Source organism: Chlamydomonas reinhardtii, chromosome 9 (assembly GCF_000002595.2).
Source record: "Chlamydomonas reinhardtii strain CC-503 cw92 mt+ chromosome 9, whole genome shotgun sequence".
In the NCBI taxonomy this organism is placed as follows: domain Eukaryota; kingdom Viridiplantae; phylum Chlorophyta; class Chlorophyceae; order Chlamydomonadales; family Chlamydomonadaceae; genus Chlamydomonas; species Chlamydomonas reinhardtii.
In genome coordinates this window covers 4,287,765-4,309,366 of record NC_057012.1, presented here as the reverse complement: position 1 = coordinate 4,309,366, position 21,602 = coordinate 4,287,765, and the positions used below count along the sequence as shown (strand labels likewise).

Below are 21,602 nucleotides of genomic sequence, written 5' to 3'. Positions count from 1 at the left end.
CTCGTATCGGCTCTTATTGAATCAGCACTTATGATAAGCATCAAAGAAAGGCAGAGCTCGCATAAGTCCGTCAAGCCCGAAGCCCGATAATCGCAACGTGCAGCGCCGGGGTCCTTCTAAACGTTGGGCTCTTGGCTGTAAGTCGTGGCTGTATAGTAGGTAAGGTCCTTAAGTGACTCTGCGCATCATACTTCCTTTTCAAATTACCGACATCCACACGCGAAACCCACACACCACGGCATCACGGCGGGGGCGACCAAGGGGATTTGTGCTCAGCATTCTGCAGCAGCGGTGCACAAACAAGGGGCCCAAGGCCCCACTTGCTTGCTGATCCACACTTGCTGCTAAGAGAAGAGCACCCACAAATGACTCTGCCACAAGAGTTTCATGCCATTGCAACGGCGCAGCTACCGCTCCTCGCAGAGTCGCAGCCAGCTTCTGCGTATCCTCTAGTACGGTAGTAGTCAGCACACCTCGCGTCAAGCTGCCCCGCTGCATGCCACCAGCGCTCCACCGCGACACAGAGACAAGATAGACGCAGGCATATCCTCATCTGCGCCGTCGCCTAGCTCACCCAGCCGACACGCAGACATTCAGTCTGATGCGAGTAGGCGCGAGTGCGGTACCTTCTCACGCAGCGCCACACGCTGCATACACGGTACGGTACTCAGACGACTGACGCCACGAAGTAATTGCACACCCGCAAATGACTCTGCTGCCTCGAGATCGGGTCGGCACGCGAGACGCGCAGGATTGCGAACGATTGGGCCACGCTCCGCCAGCGCCCCACGCAGCTTCCTCAGCTCGAAGCCCACTTGCCCGCCGTAGCTAGTCACTCCGGCGGCGGCAGGTAAGGCCGCAGCGACTCATACTCGGTGCCTGCCAGCGCCTCCTCCTCCGCCCGCTCCGCCACCGCCGCCTGACGTACCGCGTGTCGCCTCCAATACCCCCTCCCACCCCCGCCTGCTCCTCCCCCATCCCCTTCCGCACCCCCCGCACCCCCGTCCGCCTCCTCCGGCCGCCACACGCGGCGCCGTACCAGCGCCCACGTGTCCCTCAGCATGCCGTACTTGTGCTCGTGTATGAGTGTACGGCAGTCGGGCTGGTCGTGCTGCACCATGATGGAGGGTGAGCTGTTGAACTCCAGCAGCCAGGGGTGCAGCGAGCGGTCCAGCAGGAAGTCCACGCCCATCATCTGGCGATACAAGGGCGGGGTTGGGGGTAAGGTGGGAAAGGATGGAGGATTCGGGATGGGATAGGAGAAGGTCCAGTGATCGAGGCAAGGAGGATGGACAGGGCAAGGAGGGCAAGGACGTATGAGTGGGCGCACAGGCTATGCTGCAAGTCAGGTTCCACGGAGCGCACGGTGTGGGGTTACCCCCGTGACAATTGACACCTGTGGTCCTGTGCCCGGAGCAATCAGCCCTCCTCCTCCGCTGCCTTTCCACCTCTCGCTGTCCGCCTTCCTCCCTCGTCCTCCCTCTCCCATGACCCTCTCCTCTTCTCTCCCCAGTCCCCGCCCACCTGGAAGCCGTACTCCTGCACAGCCGGCCGCAGCCACGCCGTCGCCTCCGCCAGCGCCCCCCGCGCCGCGCCCAGCGCCCGCGCGCACGCGCCGCACAGCGACGGCCACAGCGCCGCCCAGGTCGCCGGTCCCAGGTGCGCCTGCAGCTGGTCCAGCCCCCACACCAGGCTGTTGGCGTTCTGGGCGTAGTTGGTGACGTGGCTTGCGGGCGGCGGCGGCGGCGCGGTGAGCGAGTGGTGGACGCCGCGGTCGTGCATCGTGTGCTGGGGCTTGTGGTGGTGTGCGGGCGAGGCGGAGTAGGTTGAGGCGGCGGGCAGCGGCGCGGCGGGGTCGTAGGGCTCCGAGCTGAACAGCACCAGGCCGCGCCTGTGGGGAGTGGAGTGGAGTGGAGTGGAGTGGAGGGGAGTGGAGAGGAGTGGAGCGGTGCGCGTGGGTTGTTGTGGGGCTGTGGGGTTGTGGGGTTGTGCGTTGGGTCAAGGGAACGAGTGCGGGAGGGGCGGAGTACGCATGCGGACATGCATTGAAGGCGGCGGTTTGTGGCGATGCGTGCAGGAACACGCTACATGCATCATCAACCCGATGACCGCCGCCCCCTAGTCTGGCCCCTGGCCCCCTGGCCCCCTGGCTCACTTGTGCAGGTAGGCGCGCATGGGGCAGTGCGCGGTGACCAGCACCCACAGCCGCAGGTGGCACTTGCGCCCCAGCACCAGCAGCGGGTCAGTCACGTACTGCTGCGCCACCTGCGGGAGACACAAAAGCGGCGGCGGTGGTGGTGGCGAAGAGCGGTGATAAGAATGATGTGCTGAAGGGTGTGCGTTGAGCCGCATTGGCAGGGGCGCTGTCGGCCGGTTGGTAGCCAGTGATGGCTGCATGGGGGCGCTGTGGGACAGGCAGTTGGGCCGAGCGGGGCCTCTTGGCACAGCCCTTGCCCTCCCTCCCGGCAGGCGGGTCTTGCCTGTAGCTGGAATCGCTTGGGCTGGTGGTGGTGGTGGTGGTGGTGCTGCCCCTCCGCACCCTCCGCCAGCTGCTGCCGCGCGTACCGGACCGCCTCCTCGCCTGGCAGCAGGCTCAGGCCCTTGCCTGCGCAGCACAACATGGGCCCACACACACACACACATACATCTACGTATACACAGCGTAATCTCCACCTGCCGCCGTTTCCAAATTGCGCTGCTGCTTCGGCTGCAACAACATCTGTATGCGCCTGTGATCCCGCCCACATATGCACGCACTCACGCACTCACGCACGCACGCACGCACGCACGCACCCGCGTCCTGGCCGGTCTTGAGCATCCACAGCTGCCGCGGCCCCTGCCGCGCCACCCAGGCCGCCCACTCCTCCAGCTGCTCCGGCAGCGCGAAGGAGCGCGGGGTCAGCGCCGCGGCGCCGGCCGGCCCGTAGGCCTGCAGCAGCGTCAGCAGCAGCCGCTTCTTCATGGTCAGGCAGTTGAGGCCGATGACGGCACTCACCTGCGTGCGGCGGGGCGCGGGAATATACGGGGAGGTTGGGGTGAGTAGATTTGACGGCGTGCAGCCGGGGGAGGCTCCCGGGCGTGCAACGTGGGTGTTGTACAGGACAGGAAACAAAGTATGCGAAGCTTTCGTGAGGCACGAAAGCACGCGTGCGCGGCAGGCACCTAGCCTGGTGCCCACTCCTTGTCCCGGTCCCAGCTCCGGCCGCACCCTTCTTGCCGGCCCCTCCCTCCCTCCCTTCCTCCCTCCCCACCGCACCAGCTGCCCCGGCCGCATGGCCCGCGCCGCGGGTATGGCGTATGTGGATTTGGTCCACAGCACCTCCCAGGACCCCATGTGGGAGGAGCCCAGGGCCCCGCCGCGGTCGGCGTCGCTGCAGGCAGGCAGGCAGGCAGACAGGCGGGAGGGCACGGAGGAGGCAGGGCACAGGAAAGGCGTGGGGGCTAGGTAACCAAGCAAGTTCGGCTCAGCGGTGTAACATGGCCTCTCGGCAAGTTGATGGCCCTTCAGTTACAGCCCGTTTGCCCATTTCCTGTGGCCTTGCGGCCATTGCCGACCTTCCCAGCTCGGTCGTTCGCCCTCACCCGCCGGCGTGTGCCAGCCGCTGCTGCCGCGCACGCTCCTGCTCCCGGCTGGGGCCGCCCGCCTTCACACCGCCCGCCTCCAGGAACACCTGCAGGGGGGCGGTGGCGGAGGAAGAACCCGTGCTCGTGTGCACACGTCGGCACGTGCGCAGCTGACAGCTGACAGGAATGCGCGGTACGCAAACTTTGTCTGCAGGTGCCAGCGGGAGTGGAAGACGTGCCACCCGCAGAATTCCCCCAAGGCTGGCGGTTTCAGGGTCAAATAACCGCAGCCGCTCTCACCTGCTCAATCAGCTGCACCGCCGCCCGGCCCTGGCTCCACAGCACTTCGTCCACCCAGAACCTGTCCCGCATGCATGCATGAGGATTACCTGGCTTCAATGACATGACAAGGCCATCCTGAACTCGGGATGCGGAGAGCGGTATTGCTCATCGGTATGTTCATGCCCCACACAATTTAAAAACACCGTACGCTTCAGTCACTGCGGCAGTGCAAGAGCCCAGGCTTGATGCCTACCGGAAGGGAAGCGGGAGCTGTGACCCAGCCGACACGGGCCGCGGTATCCTCTCCACACGGTCCGTGTCTGCAGTACGCAGCGGCATTCGGTTTGTTGTGAGGCATGAGTGTTACGACTGCAAAAGCATGTCAAGAATTCCCCATGTCCCCTAGCGGGATTCCAAGCAGGACTGCTCACCTAGCGGCGGCTTTGGCAGGTCTGGCGGGCCGTCACCAGTTCTGCCGTTTCCGCCTCTTGCTACTACTCGGGATCTTCCATTCTGGACAGCGCGGCTGCAACGTGTGCTACATCTGTGTGAGGCGCGGCACGGCAGGGCGCTGGCACGCACGAGGGGCGTTGGCGCGGCGTCCCCGCCTGGCCGTGTCGCCGCGCCGACGCCGCAGCTGCCTCCTGGGAGCAATACCCCCAGGACTAAAATTGCCGTCATTATGCTCACTGTAATGGATTAGTCTAGCCGGAGCGTACTATCGTAAAGTCGCGGAAGGCCACGGTTCCTCGGCGGCTACATTTTACAGTCTTGACAGTATGAGAGTTTACGGTGTATTTTATTGTGCCTGCTAAATCTAGCCAAAGCAGTGACGTTGAGCTCTTCACTCCGCCTGGCTGGATCCGCTCGAAATCCGCGACCGGCCCAAAAAAACTCAACGCTGGCTTCGGGTAGTAAGGCAAGCATTATTTCCTACTTGAACTCTGTGCATTTACTATTGGTCGGAAGCTGAACTACTGAGCAACCTTGCTGTCTGCTGCAGCCGGTCAACTATGCGCTTGTAGACTCGCTTGTCCGCTCGCGACGGACGTGACTTTGACATGATTATACAGCCAGCTTTACCTTGAGTTTTATCTTTCGTCTCGGGCCTACCTGACTTGACGTTGTTGTAAACGGCAGCGGGCATGGACTCGCGAGGAGTACTTCGTAGCGCTCCACTTGGGGGGCGCTCTGCTTCGCCCTTCAAGACCAAAATGAGCGCTAAGCTTCAAGGTAGGATATCCATTAAAGTGGGACAGCGAGGACCCACTTCACCCAGGCGGTTCGTGTTCCCATGTTTGCAGAGGAACCGTCGCAGGGTCGATCGACAGCGCCAAAGCTGCCCCACTTTCCTGCGAAGAAGGGTGCGGCACCTGCTGTTGCCAGCTCGCCTGCAAAGGCGCCGAGGTGCGTGTGCTGAACCGTGCCCTGGAGGGGCCCAGAACCGGGCCCAGAACGCACGGCTGGCACGCACGGGCTGTTGTAGATGCCGGGCCCTCGGCTTCGTCTCCCTGCCGTGCAGAGACGCCCACTTGCCGGGCATGCCTGCGAGCGGCCGGGCGCACCCGGACAAGGGCGGCCGGCGGGAAGCGTCGGGCGCTGACAAGCTGGCGCAATTGTCAAGGCAGGCGCCTGGCGTTGGTAGCTCGGGAAAGGGCTCGGGCGCAGGCGTTGACGATGCGCTGGGCTTCGACAGTCCGCGGCGCGGCGTTGCCCGGGCGCAGGTGCGGCAGCGTGGGGGCAAGGCACACGGGGCAAAGGCTGCAGCGCAACACTGCTTACTGCAGCGCACCGTCTTTATGAGGCCATGCCCAGGGCGTACGCCATTGGACTGGAAGCGGCTGTCAAAGGATGGGGCGCATGTGCACGTTGTGCAGGTGGCGCGGGATGAGGTCCTGGCATACATGCGACGCCAGAAGGTGAGCCATCCTTCCTCCTTGAGCGCGAGGGGCTGCACTCAGGCCAGCAAGGGTCTGCCATCGAGCCACGGGCCTTGGCAGCTTTCATGCGATTGCGCTGTGTGGGCTGGGCATATCGTAGTACCTCCTGGACTCCTTCCCCACGTGCAACCAACATCACTGCACCCGTACTGTCAATGCGGCAGGCCGAGCCACGCGACACCTCCTTTGACGACGATGACCGCGCGCCGCCTGCCTCTGGCGGAGCCCCTACCTCCACCCCCGGAGCGGCGCAGCCCGGCACCAACAGCGGCACCACAACCACCAGCAGCAGCGGCAGCGGCCAGCTGGGCCTTGTCGCCGGCCGCAATGACGACGGCTCACTCAGCTTCAGTTTGGACTTCATGGAGGCCTACCGCACCCGACCCTCCACCGCAGCGGCAGCAGCCACCGAGCTCGGCGCCACCGCCGACACTGGAGCCGGTGTGGGGACCGGGGATGGGGCTGGCGCTGGTGTTGGGGCCGATGCCGATGGAGCAGGGGTGGCATATGGTCGGCAGCAGCAGCAACAGCAGTGGGGCGCGCGCGGCAGTGAGTCGTTCGACGCCGAGGAGCTGCTCCGGCGCTACAGCCTGGGGCGCGGCAGGCTGGGTGGCAGCAGCCAGGGCGGGCTGCAGGAGGAAGAAGCGGAGGAGGAGGACGACATTGAGGAGGACATCGCAGACGACACGGCGGGAGCGGCGGGCCCCGACCAGTCGCCCACGCGCCACACGCCCAGCGGCGTGCGCACCGCTGGCGCCGGCGCCTCTCGCTCTCGCACGCCCACAGCGGCAGATAGGCCAGGGCGGACTGCATCAGCAGCACCAGCATACGCACATGATGCCGCAGCTCGCGCGTCCTTGAACAGGAGCAGGGCCGCGCCTGTCTCCGCTGGCACTGGTGGCGGTGGTTCCGGGGCCGGCGTGATGCGCATGTCGCTTTCCATTGCGGCGGCGGTGGCGTCGCCACTGGCCTCGAGTGTGGCGCTGACGGATGACGCCTTCGAGTTGTTCAAGCGGGACATTGCAGCGCGCGTCATCCAGGTGCACTGGCGCCGGTGGCAGGCATGGAAAGCCAAGGTGAGGGACGGGACACGGCGGCTCGCGTTGTGGATAGCGCGCCGATGTCGACAGGGAAGAAAGAGTGGGCGGGGTGAGCAGGGGTGGCTGCCACTTGCCAGGCAGGGATGTGGGAAGGCATTGCAGGCACTATACATGCACGTGCAGTTAAGCAGAAGGTGAAAGCTATGGCTATAGTAAAGCCTGGATTGTCGTGTGCGTACTCAGGTGCGGCGAGACGCTGAGCAGCGCATTCTGCAGCAGCTCTTTGCCGACGACCCCTCCGGCCTCAGCCTGAAGCTGCTGCTCGGCGGGGTGGGCGGAGCCGATGCTGGCAGCGGCAGCGATGGAGCTTCCCGCAGCGGCGGCGCCGCAAGCGCCCATCCCGCCGGCGAGCCCTCAGCTACTGCCACCAGGTCTGCTGGCCATGGCGCGCGGGAGGACGAGAGCGGCCTGCCGCTGCCGAGCCGGCACGCCTCCGTGGACCGGCACGCCGTCGCCGTGCCTGCCTCCCCTGCCTCCGGTGCGGCCGCTGGAGGTGCGCTGGAGAAGCAGCCCTCCAGCACCCGGCTGCCCGCCCTCAAGCGGCCCATGTCCGCAGGCGCCACCAAACCGGCGTCTGCCGCCTCTGGCGTCTCCTCCGTGGACGCCATGGGCAACCTGCCGGCTGCAGCCGCCGCCGGTCCGGGCTCGGGCTCGGGCTCGAACACGCCGCACAAGTCCGCAGCCGCGGCCGGCCTCGCAAGCCTTCGCGCCAACGGCAAAGGCGACACCAGCGCAGCCGCGGGGGCCCGTTCGGGCACTCCCGGCAAGCGTCCTGTGTCTGCGGCAGACGCATACGCCCAGGCTCGCGCGGAGAGCATCTTAGCGGATGCGGACCGAGGCCGCCGCCGGCCTGCAACCGCGGGCGCAGCGCTGGTAGAATCTCCGGGCCGCGTGAGGGGCGCGGCGACGTCGGTGTTTGAGGACAGCCTGGATGTGGAGGACACGGAGTGGCAGGAGGCCATGGAATATGATGAGGACGAGGACAACCCGCACGCGGTGAGTAGGCCAGAAGCCTGGTGTGCCTTGCCACGTGGCCACTAGGCCAGAAGCCGCGTGTGTCCATGATGCGTATGTCCATGCCCTAGCTGGGGCTAACCCTTCTTTTCCAGGTTTCGTTCTATGGCATTGATCCGCTGATTCGTTGTTGCTGGTGTGCATGTGCTTCGTAGGTGCGCGCTACGCCCCGCAAAACTCACAAGGGCGGCCACGCGGTCTACACCTTTGTGGCGACTCCCCGGCGCCGTGCTGCGGCCGAGGCGGCAGCTGCCGCAGCCGCTGCCGAGGCTGATGCACCTGCCCAGCCTCAAACTGCGCCTGGTATCACGAGTACCTGCCCGCAGGCGGAGGAGCCGATTGCCACGGAACCGGCGGCTAACCGCGGCGCAGCTGGCATGCGCGCATCGCGCAATTTGTCTCGTGCCGAGTCCGGGGCAGCGCCGGCGCTGCAGCCGCAGCAGCAGCTCTCAGGGCAGCAGCTCGACCAGAGGCCGTCCGGGCAGCAGGAGAACCTGCGGCTGCGTGAGCCTTCTCTGGACGCCGACACCAACCCCGCCATGGCATCGCCAGCCCTGTCTGCCATCACCGGTGAAGCAGGCGGCGCTGTCGCCGGAGCCGCTGGGCTCCCGGCCGGCACCGGCGCTGGCCCCATGTCGTGGGTGGAGGACGATGCCCAGTCGCGCCCAAGTGGCGGCCGACAGCACCAAGATTCCGATGACGCTGACAAACAGGGAGCGGGGACGTCATTGTTGGCGCCGCAGGCGGGCGCAGTGCTGACAGGCCAGCAGGAGCAGCGCCAGCAGGGTGGCAGCGGGCGGCGGATGGAGGCGCTGCAGCGGCTGCGGCAGCAGGGCTCCCAGCGGGGCTTTGGGCTGTCATCCACAGGTGCCTTGCTGCCCTCCTCGGCATCTGCACCAGCATGGGCCGCGGCACCGCATGCAAACAGTGACAGCCCTTCGAGCAGCAGGGGCAGCGGCGAGAACGCCTCAAGCCGCCCGCCGCCGCCTGAGCACAACCACCACAGCCACAGTCAGCAAGGCGGCAGCGATGAGGCCCGCTCGCACCGCGCTAGTCACGATAATAGGCAGCATCGCGACGTAGGGACGAGCGGACAGCACCACCAGGGCCGCCACGCTGAGCGGGAGGAGAACGGCGGCAGCCGTGACGGCCTTGAAGCCAGCTTGCGGAGCATGGGTGAGCGCAACCGCAGGGCGACTGCAGGTGCCGGAGGGCGCGATGAGCAAGATGAGCTTGACCGCCATGAACGGAGTGATCAGCAAGCGTCCCGCCATGCAGAGCGGCGGCCACTGCCGTTACAACAGTGGCAGCAGCAGCCGCACGCCCCGCACCCGCCGGCGGAGCGGCAGCACGCGGAGCCTCACCATCGCGAGCGGCAGCAGCAGCAGCACCACCACAACCACAACCACAACCACAACCGTGACAGTGTTGCCGTTGATGATGGCCACAGGCGGCCTATGTCTGCTGCCGCCACACTCGGGGCGGGGCACGACCACAGCGTGCACGACCGCCGGCTGACAGCTGGCGAAGGTGAGGGCAACGAGCTCGCCGGCCCGTCCGGCAGGGGGCATCCGCGCCCTGCCTCTGCCTTTGCTGCAGCGCCGCCGGCCCAGCCGCGTGCGCAGGAGCAGCAGCAGTCCGCTCGCGCGCAGCAGCTGAGGCAGTCGCGGCATCCTGGCCGCCGCGTCTCCTCTGACTCCGAATCTGACGGCTCTGAGGAAGACGAGGAAGCTTTTGAGGAGCCAATCACAATCGGCCTGCGCGCACAAGAGCCATCGCGCTGGCGGCCTGAGGCGGCGGCTGCACCTGGTCACCAGCAAACAGGAGACGTGTGGGCGGAGCGCCGCGGCGGTGCCCAGGACGAAGCTGGCCGCCACGATGACCGTCCTGTGCCACGACAGGTGCAGCCTGATGCGCCGGCAGCTGCTGCTGCAAGCCGGTCACAGCCGGCCGCCAGCAGCGGCCGCCCATCAAGCAGCGGCGTCGGGTGGGACCACCCGCAGGCCCTCCAGACCCGGGCCCAGCAGCAACCTGCCATGCAGCCGCAGCAAGAGGGCGCCGCCAGCAAAGCCAAAGTCGGTGCCGGCCATAAACAGCAGCAGCAGCCCCGGCAGCCACAGCAGGCCGAGGTGGCGGCTAGCCTGACGGCGGAGAAGATGACGTCCATCCTCAAGTATCTGGATGAGGTGGAGTTGCAGGTGAGTTTGTTGGCGCCTGTGTCCATGTTCACAGAGCCAGGGCGCGTGCTTGCGTGTAATGCCTGCTGCTTTGTTCCATCGCGCTGGTACCTCGCCCCTTTCTAAGATGCAAGACCGACATCGCTGCTCGTCCATGCTAACACTACACGCAGGCTGAGCAGGAGGCGGCGTGTGCCGCGGTTGCCCCAGCGCTGCTGCTGGCGGAGCCCTCCACGGCCGCAGCCCTGGCGGCGATGGCCGCTGTGCCCGGGTCGGGCAGTCGGCCGGCCACAGCCGCTGCTGCCTCCATGCGCTCCCGTGGAGCTTCCGCCGGCCCCGCCCGACCAAGCACAGCACACACAGCGGGCGGCGCGCAGGTTATGACTCAGGTGCGCCTTCTCCTTAGAGACACCGGACCCGCCCAATGCCCGACCCATCCTGTAGCGCTAACAATGCCACGCTGTCGCGCGCACTCTTTCTCCCTCCCTCCAACCCAACCCACAGCGCTCGCTTGCGGCACTCAGCGAGGCGGGCGGCCGCTCCCGCCAACCCCGTGCGCACGGCCGCTCCCAGTCGCGCCCTCGAGGCCTAGCCTCCTCGCGCCGCTCCGGTTTCGATCAGGACCAGGGCTATGACGATGATGGCCGCCGTGCGACAGAGGACTGCGATGACTTTGACGACCAGGGCTATGACGACGATGGCGACCTGCGGGATGGCGACGCTGCCTCCGTGGGTGCCGCCAGCGGCGTGTCAGGCCTCACCACTGGCAGGTGGGCGGGGTTGTCATCTCCATTCTCAGTAAACAGCAAGGGAAACGAGGGGTTATGTGCTTCAGCCAGGCAAGCCCGACGTTTGGTTGTCGAACATGTGCCGGCGCTCGGCTCCTCCGCATTCGGTGGCGTACCCTTTGTCTTTCTGGTGCTGGGGCCTGTGTAGTCCTACGATTGGAAGCTTCTTTCGTCTGCATGCTTCCTCTGCTGTGCAAGGCCCCTTCGCCCGCCCCCCCCTGGCTAACCGAGTGGCTGACCTCATGTCACAAACCGCAGGCCGGCCTTCCTGGCTGAGTCAGTGTACGAGAGCGTGCGCGCCAAGATCCGGCGGTTGCAGGAGGACGTGAGCGAGCGGGACGACCGCATCGCCGAGCTGGGCCAGGTGCGGCTGGATGTAGCGCGGTGCACGAAAACGACACCAGTGCCTCATACCAAAAACAGCAGCCCACATTACCGTAACAACATCCCGCACGCATGCACGCATACACCACAGTGCACATACAGCACCCCTCTGATGTGAGCGCCCATCCTTGCTGCCTCCGCGCGCAGGAGGTGGAGGCGCTGACGGCGGCGCAGCGCTCCATGGCTCTGGAGGCGGATGCGCGGCTGAATGAGCTGCTGGCGGTGCAGCGGGCCGAGTACGAGGGCGCCGTGGCCCGACACCTGGCCTTCGTGGACCGGCTTCTGGCGGACAAGGAGGCGCTCACGGCCAGGACGGAGCAGCTGGAGGCGGCGGTCAAGGTGAGGCAAGGGCTGCAGGGATGGGCGGGTGAATGGGTGGGAAGTGTGCATGCGGTTTTCATAGGAGATTGGCAGGTGCAGCAGTGAGGCGGAGGTACGTAAGGGGCTGGTGCTGGAGATGGGAGGAGACGCGTCCGGCGCTTTGCCAAGGATTTTTGTGTGCCTTGTGACGTACCTTACATGCTTGTGTCGTGTGCGCCGGCTTCCACTGCAGGGTGCGGACGATAAGCAGGAGCGCGCTATTGCCAAGCTGAAGGAGGGCTGGGCGGCGGAGCTGCGGCGGCAGAAGGAGGGCTGGGCGGCGGCGGAGAAGCAGCGGCGGGAGGCGTGGATGGCGGCCAAGGCGACGGAGATCAAGGATATGACCGTCAAGGGACTGGAGGGAGAGGTGAGGGCCCCCAGGTCGAGGGCGTTCTGCACGCCAAAGCTGTGCAGACGCCGGCGTGCGGCTATGTACATGCGTCATTCGTCAATGCTGTTAAGGCAAGTCCACCGCCGCTGCCGCCGTCACTCCCGACATGGGCTGCGTCTGAGCACGTGAATTGCGGTATACCTCAATCGATTCCCTGACCTCAGGTGCAAAAGCTGCTGTCGCGGCACAAGGCGGAGCTGTCGGCAGCGCAGCAGGCGGCGGCGGATGAGGCGCGGCGGCACCTGGACACCTACGTGGCGCAGAACGAGGCGGCGGTGCGTCAGCTCAAGGAGCGCATGGCGCGGGAGGCCGAGGAGGCGGTGGAGAAGGAGCGCGCCTCGGCGGGGGTGCGGCTGCGGGAGGTCAGCGAGCGCTACGAGCAGCAGCTGCAGGTGCGGCGCGGGTGGCGACGGTGCGAGGGCGGGACTGTTGCTGGCTGTGGTGCACGCTTGTGGGGGCACCCAGGCTGTGGTCTCCGTGCTGTGGTAGCATAGACATGACGCATTTGACGCAGACCTGCTCGTAACTTTGCTACGACCCGTGACCCACAGACCCAGCGTATGCGGCTGGTTTCCGACGCCGACCTCCGGCTGGAGCATCTGGAGCAGGCCAGGTGCGGCACATCATTGCGGGTTGGAAATCTTGGGATTGGGAGGACATGGCACTTCGGCCACAATTTCAAGGCTCCACTGCTCCATCCCTCTCGCCTTGGCGGTCTGGAGTTGGGATTAGCAAACCGTGGGACTTCGGCCACGGTGGAAGCCACCGTATGTTTGTGTCGCAATCCTGTGTTGGCTGTGTGTGTGTGTGTGTGTGTGTGTGTGTGTGTCGCCACCGCAGGAAGGAGGACAAGAAGCGCTACGAGGAGGCGCTGAGCTCGGCGCGGGAGGCGGCCGAGGCCCGGCAGCGCGACATGGAGGAAGACTGGCGCCGTGAGAAGGAGGCGCTGCGGAAGGCACACGACAAGCAGGTGCGGGGCAGGGCGCTGCAACTCGTAAGACCCCAAGTGTAAGTTCGATAGTGCTGTGCCTTGTGCGGTGGGTAACGGCTTTAAACAACGTTTCCACAAGCGCAGCACTCGAAAAGCGCTCGACTGTCCTGCCCGCAGATCGAGTCGCTGCGGGAGCAGTACGAGACCGGGCAGGAGGGCTGGCGGGCGGCCATGGCGGAGCGCGCCCGCAAGGAGGTGGCGGAGCGGGTGGCGGCCATCCGGGAGAAGCTGCTGGAGGAGCGAAACAGCGAGATACAGGTGGGCAGCGCGGCACTGGGGCGTGGTGAACGGTACGGCCCGCGTTCTTCGGTGCCGAAAGCACAGAATGGGGAGCTGCGACTGGCGACTTGTCTCATTCGCTACGGCGCATTCGTGAGACCCTGACTCAGCATGCCGCAAAACGCAGGCGGTCATGACCCGGCTGGAGGAGGAGCACGCCGCAGCGGTGGAGTCGCTTAAAGAAGATTTCCGACGCCGCGAGGAGGCGGCAGCCGCCAAGGCCACAGCCGCGCTCAAAGAGGCCAAGCGGGCCGAGACGAAGATGGCGGAGCGCTTCCGCTGTGCGGGCGCGGCCGCGCAGACGGCGGAGGAGCGGGTGGCGGCGGCGGAGCTGGCCGCGAGCGAGCTGCGCCGAGAGCTGGAGCAGCGCAACAGCACCATTCGGTGGCTGGAGGGGCAGGTGGGCTGGTTGCAGGGGGTTGGCGGCGCAGGCGCGCTATGCGGTAGTCTAGCGGGTGGCGGCTTGGTTGCGCGGTAGTGCGTGCTGGCTTGGTGCTATGTACCAATGCGTGTGTGTTGTGAGAGTCGACGTGAAACCGGCAATGTGGTGTGTGGACTGTGTGATGGACGCGTGCTGTTGCAGGTTGGCGTCGCCAAGGAGGAGGCCGCCGCCCGAGAGCGCGACCTGCGCTCACTGGGTGCTGACAAGGCCGCGGTGGCGGCGGAGGCCGCGGCGGCAGCCAACCGTGAGCGGCAGGCGGTGGAGGCGCGACTGGCCGCCACGCACCAGGTGAGCCCAATGCCGTACTGTGCCGCAAGGCCGCCTGCCCGCCTCATGCGGCACAAGCATGCCGCATGGCTACCCCACGTGATGCAGCCCCCTCACGTGGCGCTTTGCCATGCCGCACGCCCCAACCCAAACCCAAACGCACCTGGCCTTCACATACAACTCCACTCCGCCTTGCTGTTCCCCCGTCTTCCAACGAACGCAGGAGATGTCTGAGATGCGGAATAAGCACGGCGCGGAGATGGCGCACGTGGAGGCGCGCGTCAAGGCCACCCTGGCTCGCAAGGACGAGGTGATCTCGGGCCTGAGGGAGCAGCTGGCCACACTGGCGGCGGAGCTGCGCGGCACACAGGAGGTGCTGCGGCTGCAGCAGGAGGAGCTGGGGCGGTAGAGGGTGACCGCGGTCTGGTGGTTCGGGGGTGCGAGAGCCAGACGCTGAGTGCGCTGGAGTGCACTGCAAGCTGCTGGCCAAAGCGCTGTCACTTCAGGCCACATGGTGATGGAGGTGGGGAGGGCGTGGTGTCGGGGGACGTTGGCGTGCGTGGCTTGAAGAGCCGTTGGCTGTGGAGGAGAGCTGGGCAGCAGTCGCGTGCGTGTGGAGAGAGGGTGTAAGTGATAAGAGAGGCCGTCTTGTCAACGTGCGCAAAAGCGCTTGTGCAGTATCACAATACGGTACCGTGTGTGGAACTAACATCAGGTAGTGCGTAAAAAGCATGATCTGTGCCAGGTATCTCGAGCGAAGTACTGCGTGGACTATCAGAATTGACAGGCATTATAAAATTTGACATGTAAAGGGAAGGACGGAACAAGGAAGGCGCTGTAGGCGTGCGGCACGCCAGGAGTGGGTCAGAGCGGGGCAAGGCGCAGAGCATTATGGGATTGCTAAAGCGTGCTGCGGAGTGCGAAGGTCACTGAGGTCCCTTTTGCGAGTCTGCAGTTCTGCACTGCGCAATTCAGGATGTAACCAATGTTCAGACCAAAGTTGCGCGTGCTCCACAGCCTCTACTGTTCTCACAGCTGCACATTGCGCCATGGCACAAGGACTTGGATGCTGCTCGCAGTGTTACAAGCGGAGGCGGACGCTTTGAATCTTAGCCAACTTTGCAGTTGGCCACTTGGCCATGATCACCGGACACCAACGCTGACGTCTTGTTCACATGAATGTCACTCCCCAGTCATGCCAGACAGGGCTATAGTCACACATGCAAGCACGTCGGTCATACAGCCTTGCCCGTCAGCTTCCACCTCGCAACACTCCCCAACCCTCCCTTCCTCTACGCCGGCAGCCCGGCGCTCTCTGCCATGAGGGCCTGGATCCGCTCGTCCAACAACCGAATAACCGTGTCGTGCAGGCCGTACGCGCCGCTCTGCAACAGCTCCATCTTCCGCCGTGTCAACCGCTGGATCTCGGCCAGGTCTGCCGTGGGGCCCACCAGGTCCCGGAAGCTGCTGCCGCTGCCGTACATGTTATAACTGCCGCCGTCACCACCGCCGCCGCCGCCAGCCCCGATGCTGCCGCCACTGCTCCCGCCGCCGCCGAGGTCGCCTGCGCTGTAGGAATAGGCCGCCTGCTGGGAGCTGGAGTAGGGCTGCTGCTGCTGCTGCGCAGCTAGGAACTCGCGGCCGTGCTCCAACCAGGAGGGTGCTGAGGCGGCGGCGGCGGCGGCCGAGCTGGCAGGCGAGAAGCCCTCAGCCTCCCTCGCGTACTGCTGCTGCTGCTGACGCCACTGGTGGGCGGTGGCGAGGTGGTCCGCGAGGCTGCGCTTCTCCTCATCCGACAGAGCACCAGCACCACCGGCAGCACCCGCGCCTGGCCCGGCAGCGCGGCCGCCGGCTCCGCCGTCGTTGCGTGGCGGGTTCGCGTTGCTGGCGGCGCTGGGGCGGCTATCACCGCCTTGACCCAGCGGCTGCCCAGGCCCGTGAGCAGCCTGTGACAAGGAGGGAGCGGAGGTCCGCTGTGCCGCCGCCGCCGCCGCCGCAGAAGTGGACGGCGCTGATGCAGACGCCGAAGCGGCGACTGACGGGGGCGCTGAGTCGGTCCCAGCCGCTGTGGCTTGCGGGGTCGCAGACTGCGGCGTCGCGGCGACTGACGGCGGTGAGGCTCCGGAGGCGACGCCGGGCCCCCCGGGCGCGCTGGCAGCCACTCGCGGCGCCGCCCAGCGGTCGCCACCGCCGCTGTGGGCGGGGCCGGCTGGGGCGCTGCCGCTGCTGCCCGCCTGGCCTGCCGGGGCGCGCTGTGCTGCTGCCGGGAACAGCCGCTGCTGCGCGGCCGCCGCGGCGGCATACAAGTCCTCATGTGCGTGCCGCAGTTGACCCGCAGTGACGGCCGCCATGCCTGCAGAGGGGGCGGAGACCGAAGAGCTGCTGGTGGGATCGCTGCTGCTGCTGGTCGTTGTCGTTGAGGCTGCTGCAGCAGAGCGCGGCGGTCCGCCGCCCTGTGCCGACGGCGCGCCAGGCCCTGAGCCCGCAGGCCTGGAGGCGGAGCTGGCCGGGGTGGGCTCGGGCGGGAAGAGCGAGCGGGCTGCCTCGCTGGCGACTGATGCCCCCCGAGAGGCCGCGCCGCCACCTGGCACTGCTGCAGTGCCGGCACCAGCGGCTGCAGCGGGTTGCCGCTCGGCTGCATGGCGGCCTGCGGGGGAGGTGCAATAGATTCAGGTAACACAGCGCGGTGAGTAGCACTTGTCGCCTTCCCGCTGATGTGACGGATTGCATGGCTGAGTGAGCAGTCAGGAGAGGCATGTGTAGCTGTGTGCTAATCTCTACACGCACCGTCGCGCTGCTGGTCGGAATTTCGCAGGTCCGGCGCGTCATCGGCAGCCGCTGCCCCAGCGCCACCCCCAGCAGCTGACTGCGTGGCGGCGGCTGAGGCGTCCTGGACGGCGCGGGGCGACGAGCTCGGCGACAGCTGCGCCAGGGCGGCGGCCTTGATGGCCTGCAGCTGCAGCCGCATGGCTGCCAGCTCCTGCTGCTGCGAGCTCGCGGCCCTGTTGGCGGTGGCGCACAAGCACATGCGGAGCACACGCAATTGCCGCCGAGCGAGTACTTCCCACGACGATGATAACCGTACTTGAGGCACCAAGGGGAACAACACCGACTACCGGCTCCAGCTTTGGCTGCCAAGATCAGCCGCACCAGACTGCCGGCACGCAAACGCACAGGCACAGCCAGGGCCACTACCAGGCGGCGGCAGGCCCGCAGCCCGTGCCCGCAGCCTGTAACGCTGCTCACCTGATCTGGTCTTCGGCCGCCGCCCGCAGGCTCATCGGCGGCCCCACCAGCGACATGCTCAGCTGGCCGCCGCCACCGCCGCCGCCCAGCCCGGCACCCGCAGGCCGCCCGAACGCGACGTCCTCATCCCGCTGGCGTCGCCGCTGCAGCGAGGCCAGCTGCTCGGCCAGCTTGCGGACCTGTGGCGAACACACACCGCGGCATTGCAGAACATTTAGACAGGCATGCGGCTGTGGTTTCGGCTCCAACACAAGGGCAGTTGTGGAACGCGCACAGCTCCAAACTACCATACATATACCGTACGTGTCCACTGCTCTGCCAACTGTTGCAGGTACAATGCGCACGCACCTGGTCTTTGTAGCCCTGCTTGGCCTTGGCGGCCTTTGCGGCGCGCACCTCCGCCGCCTTGGCCGCCTCCCGCGCCGCCGCCAGCTGCCGAGCCAGCTCTGCCTCAGGAGTGGAGCGCGAAGCGGCGCGGAAGTCTGAAACAGACACACGGAACAAAGGGGGGGGGCAGGGAGGTTGAGGTGTTTGAATGCGTTGAAAGCCGAAGCCAGGATGGCGCACAGGCGACAAAGGAAATACCCTTGCCGCGCAGACTGCGTTCTGGTGGAACAACCCAACGCATCCACCGTGCCCACCCACCATCCATACCATATCCCACACGCACCCGCGAACTCGTTCTCCACTGCCAGGCACCTGGCGTCAGACGCCGCCAGCCGCTCCTCCAGCATGGCCACACGCCGCACCAGCTCGGCGTTCCTGTGCAAGGGCGAATGAGGTTTAGCTGCCTAGCTGTCTTGAAAGATCGGATAAACAAGTGCCAAGGGGTGTGAGGGGCGCGGCGCACGGGGGCGACGGGACCGAGTAGGATGGCAGAGTGTGGGTGAGTGGGGAGCACAGTAAGGGGCTGCACGGAGCGCGCAAGCCACGCCTCTGAGACAGCCGCCATCCCAAACACCCGCGCATCACGACACCCACACCAGCACACACGCGATGCATCCGTCCACACACGCAGCCACACGGCCACGCCCGCCACGCCCGCCGCGCCCCCACCTGCTCTCGCACGCACCTGTCCCGCTCGATGTCCAGCTGGTGCTCGCACTCCACCTGCAGCCGCCGAACCGCCGCCTCCGCCTCTGCCAGGCGCGACCCCGCCTCCCGCTCCAGCTCCTTGCGCCGCCGCAGCAGCGCCTCCTCGGCGGCCAGGATGCGCCGCTCCCGGGCCTCGGCCGAGGACAGCACCTGTAAGGGAGGGGGTTGTAAATACCAGCCCAAACGAAACCAAAACCGAAGACGGGGGGGGAGCGAGCATTGTGAAGGGCAGGCCTTGTGGCATAGGGCCGTGATGCCATCATGGTCATCATGCTATGGCACTGCGACATTGGGCAGACTTGTCCTTGTTTCTTGCTCCCTGCCCCGCAACCCTTCACCGCACCGCACTCAACCCTTCCATGCCTCCACACACCTGCTGCGCCCGGTCCTCCAGCCCCAGGTACTCGGCCTTGAGCGCGCCGATCTCTGCCTCGCGCGCCCGCTCCCGCCGCCGCCACTCCGCCTCCAGCACCATCATGCGCTGCGCCTCGCGCTCGCGCAGCTCCGAGCGCCAGCGCGCCTCCTCAGCTGCAGGCATGGCAGGGACGCGTGGGGAGGGATGCAGGGGTGCTCAGGACATCGTGGGGTGGAGGCTTGTAGCCTTTTTTGGGGGGGGGGCGGGCAGTTTGTGGACGGGGGGTGAGCCGACGCCGCGCAACAGAGAACCACACGACAGCGACTCTGCCTCCCTCAGCGGCGCTCACCCTTCTTCCAGACCTCCAGCTCCCAGGCCGCCTCGAACTCGGGCGAGCCCTGCAGCCCCATGCCAGATGGCGGCCGCACAGGGCCACCACCCAGAGCCATGGCGGGCGGCGGCGGCAGCAGCAGCGCCGGCGGCGGCGCTACCGCGTGCGCGGCCGGCAGGCCCACCGCGGCAGCGTCCGCGGCGGCCGCCGCCCTGGTGGCAGCGGTGGGGTCGGGATAAATCTCACGGACCTGAAGTCCACCGTCCCCAGCGGCGGCGCCGATGTTGGCAGGTGCAGCAACAAGTGCATCAAGGCCGCCAGTGTCACCGTCCGCCGCATAGGGGTCGGGCTTGGCGGCAGCCGCAGCCGCCGCCGCGGGAGCAGAGGTGGCAGCCACAAGCGCGGAGGTGCGCGCGGCGCCACCGCCCCCAGCCGCGGCGGCGGCCACAGCGGCGGCTGCTGCCTCACTGCCGGGCTGCGGCGCGGGGCCCTTGTCCTCCAGTGCCAGCACCACACGCAACATGCCCATCTGCAACGATTTACGCAAGCATGCAGCAACACGGCACTTTAGCATTGGCAACCATAAGCACAGAACCGCCGGCAGCTGGCGCCCAAGGCACCCTGGTCCTTACGCTCCCTTGCATCCGGTGCCACGATGCCGCCTCCAAGCGGCCTATCTCCCATCCCCCCACAGCCCCCCACAGCCCCCCGGCGCACCTACCTGCACCCGCTCCTCCCGCAGCTCGCCGCCCACGCTGCTGGCCACCACGGCGAACAGCGGCGCGTAGCCGTCCACCCAGGCGCCCTGTAGCAGCGGCGTCAGCGGCACACTGCCCGAGCCCAGCAGCATGTCGGTGCGGAACCTGCGGGGGCAGGAGCAGAGAGGAGCAGGGGAGGGAGCAGGGGGAGGTGAGGCGCCGCCAGGGCAAAAACATGGGCAGGTACGAACTTGACTCTGCCGACTGCCGCCTCCTGCTACTGCCCACGTTTCTTCGAGCGGAACCGAGGCAGTCCGTCGCACCCTCTACCCCTCCTCCCTGCATCACTCCCGGCCCCCGCCGCCTCACCGCTCCTTGTGCCAGGCCTCAACGCTGATGCGCGGCTCCCGCGCCAGCACCCGCGCCAGCTCCACCACCCCCGCCGAGAACTCCAGCGTGCCGTAGGCGTTGGGCACCGCGCCCTCCGCCCCGCGCGGGATGTCCACCGCGGGGTGGCTGGTCAGCGGCGCCAGGCGCGAGGGCAGCTTGAAGCCGCTGCCCACCACCAGCTCTGTCGCGAGTTGTCAAAGGGGGGGGGGGAGGGTAGCAGTGGAGGGGCCGCGGTGGTGATGGGTGGTTGGTGCGATGGCAGGATGTGCGGTGTCGGTAAGCAATGCTCCCTGACGTAGTACCCGAGCTCGCTCTTGCTTTCTGCCATCACGCCCGCCGCCCCGAACCCGAGCCCTCCCGCCAGTCCACCACCGCCCCACCTAGCAGCTCCGCCGGCAGCACGGCCTGCACGTACACGCTGGCGCTGCTGAGCGGCAGGCGCTTGGTGCTCTGGAAGCTGCGCACGTCCACCGTCAGCGCGAAGTGCCGGAACGGGCCGTCGTCGGCGGGGCCGCGCCGCGGCGGGCTGCCGAAGTTGGGCAGCCCCGCAGTCGGGTTGGCGCCAGGCGGCTCCCCTGCCGCCACAAACCCCGCGCCGTCACCAGCGCCGGCGTCGCCACCTCCTGCTGCCTGAGCGCTAGGAAAGGCGGCGCCGTCGCCCGGGCCCGGGAGGTCGCCGCCGGCGCCGACGTCGTCGGCGCCGTCGCCGCCGCCGTTTGCGCGGCTGGCGGCGGCGGGCTTACGCCCGGGGGCGCGCTGGCGCCCGGGCGAGGCCTGCTTGGGCCCCGGCGACCAGGCGTCCGGTCGGTCCTCGTAGAACAACGCCATGACGCACACCTGCGGCGTCTCGCCCTTCTTTGCGCCGGAGAGAGTGTTCCACACGCCTGCAGCGAGCATGGGGGAATAGGGGTCAGCGAGTTAGCTAGCGCTTACGGCGTCCGCCCGCGCCTGATGCCGGCTCCGTATTATTGTGCTGATGCAGGAAGGCTGTGATTGCGCTGGCAGTTGCATGGCTGCACCTTGTCCCGACAGCAATCCCTCCCCTACCGTCGTCCTTTTTGTACTGCGCTTGCAGCTTGGCTGCGCGCATGTCGATGAGAAACCACCCAAGCTTGGTGCCATCCTTGGCGGACAGCACCACCTTGCAGTCCTTCTGCCCCAGCGCCGACAGGCGGCGGAACTGGTCCATCGTCACGCGCCACTGCATGGTGGTGTTCCATACATGCGTCTCCCTGCCCACGCTGTAGGGGGTCAGCTTGGTCTCCCCAGCAAAGGTGGCCGCGCAGGTCACGGCCTGCAACTCCGGCCCGAAACCCTTGCCGTCCAAGAAACTGATGCTGAGAATGTATGTGCGCTGGTCATCTGCACCAGGGCTCGCCATTTTCCAGCGCTGGCGACAACGACTTCTCGCGGTCAACAATCACTTGCTTTGGGCAACTGGTTGGGGCTTCTGAGCCCGAAGTTGCTTTATATCGTTTCCATCACAACATGTATACTGTAGCTGTACT

At 66.7% G+C, this 21,602-nt stretch overlaps 3 protein-coding genes across 3 annotated transcripts; 1 reads left to right on the top strand and 2 right to left on the bottom strand.

Moving 5' to 3' along the window:
* Window positions 1–12: 12 nt before the first annotated feature.
* Window positions 13–4,606, bottom strand: CHLRE_09g394769v5 (uncharacterized protein). The gene is made up of 10 exons (XM_043065728.1): window positions 4,278–4,606; window positions 4,100–4,166; window positions 3,865–3,925; window positions 3,583–3,671; window positions 3,257–3,371; window positions 2,794–2,995; window positions 2,481–2,605; window positions 2,156–2,265; window positions 1,525–1,891; window positions 13–1,195 (listed from the first exon to the last, which is right to left on the bottom strand). Exons 1-10 carry the CDS (start codon window positions 4,525–4,527, stop codon window positions 833–835), a joined length of 1,749 nt encoding a protein of 582 aa, XP_042921237.1. The 5' UTR covers window positions 4,528–4,606; the 3' UTR covers window positions 13–832.
* Window positions 4,607–4,726: 120 nt separating this feature from the next.
* On the top strand, window positions 4,727–14,973 carry CHLRE_09g394732v5 (uncharacterized protein). The gene is made up of 19 exons (XM_043065727.1): window positions 4,727–5,079; window positions 5,151–5,253; window positions 5,369–5,570; window positions 5,724–5,765; window positions 5,951–6,862; window positions 7,070–7,882; window positions 8,056–10,098; window positions 10,251–10,466; window positions 10,582–10,847; window positions 11,124–11,229; window positions 11,397–11,588; window positions 11,803–11,976; window positions 12,165–12,392; window positions 12,552–12,613; window positions 12,841–12,970; window positions 13,109–13,249; window positions 13,398–13,670; window positions 13,854–14,000; window positions 14,203–14,973. The coding sequence occupies exons 1-19, from the start codon at window positions 5,061–5,063 to the stop codon at window positions 14,386–14,388; spliced, it is 6,255 nt and encodes a 2,084-aa protein (XP_042921236.1). The 5' UTR covers window positions 4,727–5,060; the 3' UTR covers window positions 14,389–14,973.
* Window positions 14,974–15,048: 75 nt separating this feature from the next.
* Window positions 15,049–21,566, bottom strand: CHLRE_09g394695v5 (uncharacterized protein). The gene is made up of 12 exons (XM_043065725.1): window positions 21,142–21,566; window positions 20,475–20,978; window positions 20,074–20,275; window positions 19,728–19,869; window positions 19,025–19,535; window positions 18,694–18,848; window positions 18,298–18,470; window positions 17,896–17,987; window positions 17,574–17,707; window positions 17,226–17,404; window positions 16,767–16,981; window positions 15,049–16,626 (listed from the first exon to the last, which is right to left on the bottom strand). The coding sequence occupies exons 1-12, from the start codon at window positions 21,473–21,475 to the stop codon at window positions 15,272–15,274; spliced, it is 3,996 nt and encodes a 1,331-aa protein (XP_042921235.1). The 5' UTR covers window positions 21,476–21,566; the 3' UTR covers window positions 15,049–15,271.
* Between the last annotated feature and the right edge of the window lie 36 nt (window positions 21,567–21,602).